Genomic DNA, 10,243 nt, shown 5'->3' with positions numbered 1-10,243 from the left:
ATTGTATACAGCGTCGCTCTGACCTCCGCTAGCTCTGCTGTTTATGTCTGCACAGATGCAGCAGATTAAAGAATGCTGAGGCATTTCACAGTTCAAGATGGGATGGCCCCATTGAACGTCACGGGGGGAAAAAAACGCTATCCACGCAAATATGTGCTTTGTTTGAGGTTTACCATAGTTTAGAACAGTCTAACCATCAAGAGGATGAAATCTGAATATTGTTTGATGGGAGGGGTTGCAACATCGAAGAAGATGTGGGGGGAAAAGTATGCCGAGAGTAAATGCCAAGGCTATGGTACAATGGAACTACACCAGCCCTTCATCTCCTGCCCCCTCGTCATTCACCGACAATGCTTTTGATCTGTCCTCCAAGTTGGGAGATTGGTGACAGCATTAGCAGTGTCACTGAATAGTGGATGGGGAGCAAGGGTTGAAGGATCGAATGTGACGGATGACAAACATCCAAGCTTGCAGGCAGCAGCTCTTCTGATGCGTTTAACGTGCCTTGACGCATTTCATCATTTTAGCATGCGCTGTCACCAAGCCTGTGCTACATGAGGCTACACTGACATTAGCGGGCTCCATATGGGATGCTAACCTTTGCTAACTCTTTTGACACGAGTTGAGGAGATTAACGGAAATATTTTGGTAAAACTGTTCCACTCGGTCACAAGCACGCGAGGAAGGAAAACACAATGAGAGAGGGCAAGCGTGCAAAGAAGGGGAGATCGGTTAACCAAATACAGCTTAACTGGGACTGCAGCACAAAACACAATACATCCCCCGTGGACAAATGAGGTTTTCATTTAAGTCATAAAAAGAGCACAAAACCATCACTTTACGAGCGTCAGCCTCCATTTCACTGCCCTGGTGACTGTATTGACTACGGGAGGCCCCACTGTCACACGGAATCACTGAGAATAGATTTACTAGTAGTCATAGAAACAGGTCATAGAAACAGGTTATGCCCCCCCCACCCCCCCCGGGTTCTCAGAGGTTGATGCATCGCTGAATCTATTTTCTCTCCTACCCTGCATCCCCTCCCACCGCCATATCTCTAACCCCCCCCTCAACCCCTTTCAAGTCCTGAGCCCCCCCCCCCCCCCCCTCCTTGCGAGTCCTTAAGAGGCCCTCTGGAGATCTCAGGAGACAACGGCACAAATCTAAAAACACATTCCTCACGCGTTTTTATTAGTTTTAAGACGACGTGTCGAGCCGAGTTTGTGCGTCGTCCTCCGTGTAACGACAACATGAGCACGCCAGTCTTCGTGTTATTTATAATCCCGTCGACCGCTCGGGGGGGCGGAAGGGGGAAGGGGGAGGGGCGGGGGGAGGCGGCGTTTGAGCTACCACTGCAGTTCATCTCCCCAGTTTAGAACGGCGCGGACTAAATCACGGCCGGACAGACGGCGGGCCCCTGCTCTCCGCCGCGGTGGACGCACACACACACACGGGGGGCGTAGTGCTGACACGGTGAGGGCCGGGACGAAACCGGAGAAACCGGAGCGCCGTCGGCGGCGAGGTCGTTCCTGAGTGAAGGCTCTGAGTGAGGCCTTGTCCGTATAACTTTATCACGATGGCCAAGGTTATTTATGCCCCGTGCAAGCTTCACCCGTCAGCCCGGGACTCGGATTAATGATGCGGATCTACATGGGGAGATACTACTGGGCCCGGGGGAGGTTCAGTGGTCATGGGTTTGCGTTGTGAAGATTATCCCTTCAACCCCCCGCAACCCCTGAGTTCGCCCACAGCATGTGTACAGTGGCACTCGCTACTAGCTGGGACAGACACACACACACACACACACAGACACACACACACACACACACACACACACACACACAGCAGCAGCAACAAAGAGCACCTATTGCGTCCAAGTATCTGCCACTGTAAAGAGCAAAGCCGAGGTTCTGCTCCGCTCAATACTATCAATTACACAGCACATTGCACCGAGAACGCAGCGCGGCCCAAGCCAGAGCAGTGTGGACCGGTGCCACGGAGCAGACGTCTTTATAAGTACAGGGGAAAGCTGCTCACAGCCCCCGGGGTCAGCCAGGCAGCTTATTGCCAGAGCAGCCTTGTGCCAGGGGACTGCTTTTGATCACAGGAGCATGCAGGCCCCTGATGCGAAGGCTCGGTCGAAAATATAAAATTTAGTAACATAATTCGGCATAATTTTTTTTTTTCGCACCTCATTCAACGGTATTATAGTACAATGATGTAAAATAATTTGAAACGTCAAGCACATTCACGTATTACATTCTGCCTCTGCGGTGTCACTACGACAAAGTAACTGATAAGCCTTGCGAGAAGACACAATTCGTACCACCTGTTCCATTCTCTTCGTGTCCTTCGAGCCTCTGAAGTCACAGGTCACTGATCGCATTCTTGTTCTCTTTCGTTTCAGGCTGAGCGGGGGGAAGGAGAGAGAGAGACACACTGCCAAGATGAAGGTCCTCCTCACTCCGCTGACTCCCCTGTTCCTCCTCCTGCTTCTTCTTCTTCTCCTACCGGACGCTGCCTCGCGAGGCGACTGCCCGAAGGACTGCTCCTGCTCCACTCTGGAGTCCATCTTCTGCTTCCAGCGGCATTCCCCCGCCATCCCTCAGGGGGTACCCCCGGCCACGCAGAACCTCTACCTCTTTTCCAACGGCATCGAGGGACTAACCGAGGAGGACTTTGACGGCCTGGAGAGCCTTGAGATGCTGGACCTCAGTCAGAACAAGCTGACGGCGCTTCCCGATAGGGTGTTCCAGCCCTTGATCTCCCTGAGGAACCTGGACCTGAACTCCAACCAGATCACGTACGTCTCCGAACACTGCTTCCACGGCATGCCTCTTCTGGAGCGGCTCTACTTGTACAGCAACCACATCAAGACCATCCACCCGGCGGCCTTTAGTGGCTTGGAGCAGCTGATAGAGCTCAAGCTACAGGGAAACCAGCTTACTACACTGCCGGCGTTGTCCTTACCCAGGCTGAGGCTGCTGGACCTCAGCTATAATGTGTTCCCGACTCTCGGTCCGGAAGACCTCAAGACCCCGAACCTCGAGTCCCTGAGGTTGGCGGGAGTCGGGCTCACCCACCTCGATGATGAGCTCATGGCCAGTCTGGGTAATCTCCATGATCTGGACATATCAGAGAATCAACTGGAGGTGTTCCCTCCGGCGCTGAAGGAAGCAAGAGGGCTGATCCACCTCAGCCTCGGAGGGAACCCCATGGGACCCCTGGATGTAAAGGATCTGCAGAATCTGGGGGATCTTCACGAGTTGGACATCAGCAGCCTGAGTTTACAGGGTCTCCCCGAGGAATTCCCGAAGCTTTTCCCCCACTTGGAGAAACTAAAAGTAGCAGAGAATCCCTTCAACTGCCTGTGCAACCTTGCATGGTTTCCAAACTGGCTGAAGACCAAGGGAATTACCCTGCACAGAACCGAGGAGACCCGCTGCCACTTCCCCCCGATAAATGCTGGGAAGGTTCTGCAGAGGATGGAGCACAGTGAGTTTGGTTGCCCTATTACGACCAGAGTGACCACCACCACGGTCAAGACCACCACCACCGCAGCTGACCCTGTGACCCTCCCCCTAAGTACATCTGAGGCTTTTCTCGATCCGATGCCCAGCGACTACTCCTTGGACCCGGAAGACGACAATTCTTTGCCACCCGTCCATGCCAGCCCCAGCAGCAGCAGCAGCATTGACAATGAGATGCAGCCGACTTCGTGCCATCCCAACACCTGCTCTAACGGTGGACTGTGTCGGCTGGACCGACGCGGCCAGGTAGCATGCGCCTGTCAACCCGGCACCTCGGGCGTCTACTGTGAGATCCCCCGTCATCATTCACCCTCCGTGCCTGAGGCCGAGGTGTCCATGGCAACGGTCATCTCGGACACAGCGGACATAAGCTCCCGGGCCGTGACCTCGACCACGATACGGCTGGACCTTCACCGCTACATCGAGAGGCGACCGTACATCCGTGGAATCCGCCTGACCTACCGGAACCTCTCGGGGCCCGACCGCCGGCCGATCGACCTGAGCGTTCCCGCCAACTACCCGGAGTACACGCTCAGAGGCCTGAAGCCAAACTCCACGTACGCCGTGTGCGCCAGGCCTCTGGGCACCCCTATCGGTATGGACAGTTCCTGCACTGAGGCCCGCACGGTGGGCCAGCATCAGAGCACCGTGGGGGCCCGCGTAGAGGACAAGCGGTTGACCACCATGCTAGTGCCGGCCCTGGCCATCTTGTTGTCCCTGGTGCTGATAGCAGCGGCCGTGGGGCTCGTTTGCTACCTCCGCAAAAGAAGGGGCAAAGGCCACCTGAACCCCCTGGACTGCGAGCCCTCCCAGCTGGAACTGGAGGGCGTGCGGACCAGCCTAGACAATGGGGAGCTGCCCAAGAAGCAGCCCGAGGCCTCGAGTCCCGAGCCTGCCGTTCAGAACGGTAACCTGGAGTACGAGGAGCTGCTGCTCCAGGATCACTGCACCTCGAACAACAATATGTGCACGCACAAGCCCAGCTACTTCTGACTGCTCGGACTGCACTGCACTGGGGAGACTGACTGGGGGCGTTCTGTTGTGGTGTGCTGTCGGCGTCTTGGCAACTGCTCTGGGTGATAGCAGTGGCAGTGGGCGGGACCGGCCATCCAGGAACAGAGATGCGGAACATTAAAGACGTTGTAAATATAAAGTGTTTGTCTAACTGGACAATAAACAAAGAGATTGGAGATAATAAAAAAAAGGGATATTCCCTTAAATATGATGTAGCTGACTCCTGCAGTTTCCTACCAGATGGACAACCCCCTCAGATTGAGGGCTATAGATTGAAATTGAGGGTTAAATTATGCCAGAGGTGGGTGATGTCCCTATTAGTAATAAAGAAGAGGTGTGCACTGATATTGGGCTGTGCTGCCATTTCCCAGTTGTAACAACTGATCTAAACCCCATTAATATGATGGGTTGTATTTTTGCTATGTTGTAGCACCCTCAGCACTACCTTAAAGGAGTCGTGCTTGCTGTGAATGACCTCTTTTGTCACCAAATGAAGCGTTGTCGAAGACGGCTCCACCGCGCATTGCTCTCTTGCATAGCTTCCTTCGGCTCTACTGCTTTTGTACAAATACAATTTCTAATGTTATTTTTTTATAAGTGTCTGTGTTGTTTTTTTCTCTCTTGTTAAAACAATGTGACTGTGCAGCCTTCCACCCCTATCTCTTGTGACTCACCGACAGACAAAACATCAGATTAAAATCTTTGAAGATTAAAAATGCATTTTGTACCAACAGAGTCAATCAAAGGGCTTTGCCTGCAGAATGTCAGACGGTCGAAGTAGCTGTTAAGTTCGGCCTGACTCAAGGCTAAGTCCCCTTCCTCATTCTTCAGCACTCACCCTCCCTTTCCTCCATTGAGACGATTCCAAACGTTACGAAGGGAAACTCATCCCCGTATTTAGTTTCAACTGTGATGCATACCAAAATGTAACTATACCAGAAAGCTGAGAACGGAGAGATAACGTCCGATACTGTATTGTTGATTCATGCTACAAGGCACCCGAATTATACTGCTCACAACTCACACAGAACAGATAGTGTGTTTGTGTGTACTTTCATTCCCTGGGGTACGACATTTGCTGCTGTGGCATATTGCCTAACACCATAAAAATTTGGTTTTAGTCTCGCTCATTTTAAAACGGCTCCAGCTCCAGATGTAGCGTGGTAACTCCATAGTGTTGTGCTCTTAATTTAATCATTCTGAGGCGAGTCGGAGACCTCAAAAACATGGTGACCCAGACACACTGGGATGTCAAACCGTTTAGGATTAACAAAGAGGTTCACGCTCTCTATGGTGGCAAGCTTGCTTGCCTGTGTGTGTCTGTGTGTGTCTGTGTGTGTGTGTGAGAGAGAGTGTGAGTGTGAGTGTGTGTGTGTGTGTGTGTGTGTGTGTGTGTGTGTGTGTGTGTGTGTGTGTGTGTGTGTGTAGGTGTGTGTGTGTGAGGTCTGTCAACAAACTGTGATAATGCAGGAGCTTGTCCAGTCACGTCTTTAAGAGACGCGCAGACATAAAGTTACCACTAGACATGTGTCTCTCAGTGTCACCCATGAGAGAGCACACTGAATACCTGCACACACAATAAGATGTGTATGTGCCGGAATGTAGACACACCACACTGCAGTTTTTCCTTGGATTCAATCACGACCAAAATTGCCAAAAAACAAACAAACATCAAACTGGAATATTTGTCCGCTAATTAGTTTACATTGAAAACCACGCACAGTATTTTCAATGGGATCGTTAATTTTCCCTGTTTACTTTGGGAAGCTCTTACTTGTAAAGCTCTGTTGTTGCCTTTTTGTATACAGTGAACATATTTGTAAAAGTGGAAAATATTGATATGTAAAATAAAATAAAAAGATTATACATAAAAATGAAAACTCTTGATTTCTGCATGAAATTATTTTTGCTTGACAGGCATAGGAGAGGATAAGCAGAGGGACAGGGAGGGAGAGAGCGAGAGAGAAAGGGAGTGTGGGACAAACAGACAGACAGACAGACAGACAGACAGACAGACAGACAGACAGACAGACAGACAGACAGACAGACAGACAAACAGAGAAAGAGAGAGAGACAGAGGAAGAGACCAAGGGAGAGAAGAACAGTGAGAGAGGAAGAGATTGCCTGACTGGCATAGAGGAGGATAAGCCAATTTACTTCAAGCGAGAAAGTAAGAGAGAAAGAGAGAGGGGTCAGAAGTTCAGCGAGAAAGAGAGAAAGTAAGAAATAAGATGATGGATAAAAGATGATGGTCAAGTTACCATATTAACTCTGCAAATTACACAATATTTCACAAAAGATGCTGGTCAGCTCAAATTGTTTTTATGTACTTGATGTGTGTGTGTGTGTGTGTGTGTGTGTGTGTGTGTGTGTGTGTGTGTGTGTGTGTGTGTGTGTGTGTGTGTGCACCCGTACATGCGTGAGTCGTTGTGTGTGTGAGTACTTCACATTGTTTACTGTTTGCTCTCTACCAACGCAGAGTGTTACATCTGGTTACTGTTTAAACCGTTCACAGTGTTTTCCAGGACAGGAGGTTGTAGTAAATAAGCCAATTTGTTGTTGGGCTACATCCTACTCTCCATTGTGTATCCAACAGGGGGGCCTTGCCCACAGCATCCATGTTTTATTACATGTATAATGGCTCTCTTAACAGCAAAGGCCTCAGGGCCCAACAGAGTAGGGAGACTGGGGATGAAACCGCAGGTTTAGGTATCTAGGTGAACAGGGATCATGGTGAGTGAGTCAACGCGCGACTCCTCGGACCAAACCGGTTCACATTGTTTGCAAACCAACACCATAAAAGCTGCTGACCACCCATGTGTTTTACTGGTGGGATGTTGGCCCGAGAATAATGATGCTGTGCATAGGCACACACACACACACACACACACACACACACGCACACACACACACACACACACACACACGCACATGCATGGAGAAACATACACACACAAAAGCACTGCCAAAACATGCACATGTAAGGAGATACACTCACACACAGGGGGCAGAATGCCGACACACACACACACACACACACACACACACACACACACACACACACACACACACACACACACACACACACACACACACACACACACACACACACACACACACACACACACACACACGGAAGCCGGGCAGCCCAGAGGCGTCCCAGAGTATCAACACAAACACTTGAAGCAGCGTGGGACTGATGTCACGCAGGTGCTATTATTATTATTATTTCCATTCACACACACCGAGCGGGAGGAAACCTCCCAGCCCGCGAGAGGACAACACACAGCCCTGTTGCTTCACTGCTTCGCCGCTCCGTTCCCCTTCTCCGCGCTCCGCCTGCTCTTCCTCCTGGCCGCCATCTTTCCCGTGTTCCCTTTCTTCCGCGTTGTTTGTTTACTCCCGGCGCATTCGCCGTCCGTGTGAATCAAGTGTGGGCGTCCCTCTCAGTCCATACGGTTCCGTGCTATGAGGAAACGCGGTGTTGGGTTCCCGGGGAGACTCGTCTGTAGAGAGGCCGCAGGTGAGAGGACAGCTGTAGGAGCCATCGAAATGATGGATGTCGAGGATAACTGATTTCTTCCTGAACGGGATTTCTACGCATTCTTTTACGTGGAAAATGATTCACGGGAGATAGTGAGAGATCATTCTGGAGTGAGTGAGTCAGAGGTGCACACACACGCACACGCACACACACACACACACACACACACACACACACACACACACACACACACCAAGAGAGAGAGACAGAGACAGAGAGAGAGAAAGAGTGTGTGCGCGCACATGTGTTTGTATTAATGAGCCTTCGATGTCTGTTCCTCTCCTTCCCCTCCATAACCCCCCCCCCCCCCCCCCCCTTCTCCCCCCTGGGTTTAACTGAGGCCCGGTACCTGGCCTGGTGCCCAGCCCAATGCTTGCCGTCTGCCACGGCCCTCCAAGGCCCTCCACGGGCTTCAATGCTCCCATTGTAGTGCCGAGGAAGCTCGCTACTACGGTGATAAAGTCAAACCCAAAGGAATCCACACACCACATTACTCCAGAGTAAATATTGTCCTTGCCTTCGTACACGGCCCCGGCCCCGGGCCCCGCCACCTCAGCGTTTTCCCCGCAGCACGCCGCCTCTCGGGCCTTCCCCCGCGGCCCACGTCCCGCGACCGGTGCCCCTTGTCGTTGCAGAATGGGTCGTTAGCTAATCCTGAAGGCGAGGAGAAGGAGGGCAGGAGACGGCGGCGGCCCTGCAGACGTGGCACCGGGTCAGAACCCCGGGTCTCGGGGCTGGTTACGGCCGTGTTATCTACTCTGGGTCCCCGCATTTACATTTAGGGCATTAAGCAGATGCTTCTAACCAAAGCGACTTACAATAGGTACATTTGTCAGACGAAAGAGAAACAACAATATATCGCTCGCGGTGCAGTACAGATATTCATAGTAACAAATGCCAAGCAACATATCTACAACCTAGATGAATAGGATAGACGCTACTTTTTTTAACTTTTACTATTATTATTTTTAAGGGCTGCTTCTAGGAGTGGAAGGGAGGAGGGCGATGGGGGAGTAAGAAAGGTGGCTATGAAGAGTCCAGGTGAACTCTGAACAAGTGAGTGTTGGGTCCCTTTCGGAAGCTGGTGAGCGACTCTCGTTCCGCCGCTGCCGTGCCAAAACAGGGAAGAGTTCTCACTTTGTTGTTCACTTTTCTAACCTCACGTTCACAGTCCACCAGGTGGCTGACACCCAGAGCACCCTGACCTTGAGCTCACCCAGCCTTGCTTCAGCACGCCAAGATCCTCGAGGTGGACTTCAAAAAAAACTCTGAATACGAATTTCTATCAATACCTCTTTGAGACAAGCGATCACTTTCCCCACTAGTCTCCTCAAACGCTTGGAATAACTCGCCATTGAAGCTCTCACATGAGATGACATCATGAGACAATAGCAACGTCCCAGTGATCCCCTGCCTGCCAGTGGTGTGTTTCTCTGGTTCCGGCAGCAGAGTGAGCTGAAACAAAGGCTTTGCTTCTTGTGCCCTGCTTTGCCAAAACCGTGCAACCTCCATTATCCCGGAGCCGCGTCCGGCCTGTCTGATGTGGTCGTAGGCTAACCGATGACTGGAAGCCCCACCACAAATTAGTGACCGGTGTCAATAGGAGAGAGAGAGAGAGAGAGAGAGAGAGAGAGAGAGAGAGAGAGAGAGAGAGAGAGAGAGAGAGAGAGAGAGAGAAAGAAAGAAAGAGAGCGAGAGAGAGATGAAAGAGAGAGAGAGAAAGAGAGCAAGAGAAAGAGAACGAGAGCGAGAAAGAAAGAAAGCGAGCGCGCGAGAGAGAGAGAGAGAGAGAGAGAGAGAGAGAGAGAGAGAGAGAGAGAAAAAAAAGAGAGAAAGAGAGCAAGAGAAAGAGAACGAGAGAAAGAAAGAAAGCGAGCGAGAGAGAGCAAGACAGCATGAGAGAGAGAGAGAGAGAGAGAGAGAGAGAGAGAGAGAAAGAGAGAGCGAGAGAGAGAGAGAGACAGGCAAGAGCACGAGCGAGAGAGGAGGGCAGAGAAAACACACCGCTACTTTGTTTTTAAAGCCGGGCCGTCCCAGCGCTCCGGATTCCATTTTCTAATTCCTTCGTTTCTAACTCAAACCCTCCTGCCCCCGAAGACCAACAACCCCCCTAACCCCCCTCACCCCTCCACCCCTCCACCCCTCCTCCCCCACC

At 51.4% G+C, this 10,243-nt stretch overlaps 1 protein-coding gene across 1 annotated transcript; it reads left to right on the top strand.

Annotated features, from left to right (window-relative positions):
- The first annotated feature begins 1,315 nt into the window (after positions 1-1,315).
- Positions 1,316-6,424, top strand: LOC132470142 (vasorin-like). Its single transcript, XM_060068462.1, has one exon. It carries the CDS (start codon positions 2,448-2,450, stop codon positions 4,521-4,523), a length of 2,076 nt encoding a protein of 691 aa, XP_059924445.1. The 5' UTR covers positions 1,316-2,447; the 3' UTR covers positions 4,524-6,424.
- The last annotated feature ends 3,819 nt before the right edge of the window (positions 6,425-10,243 follow it).

The sequence above is a fragment of the Gadus macrocephalus genome, chromosome 2 (assembly GCF_031168955.1).
Source record: "Gadus macrocephalus chromosome 2, ASM3116895v1".
NCBI lineage: Eukaryota > Metazoa > Chordata > Actinopteri > Gadiformes > Gadidae > Gadus > Gadus macrocephalus.
Note: the sequence above shows the minus strand (reverse complement) of the source record. Positions and strands in the feature narration are given on the sequence as shown.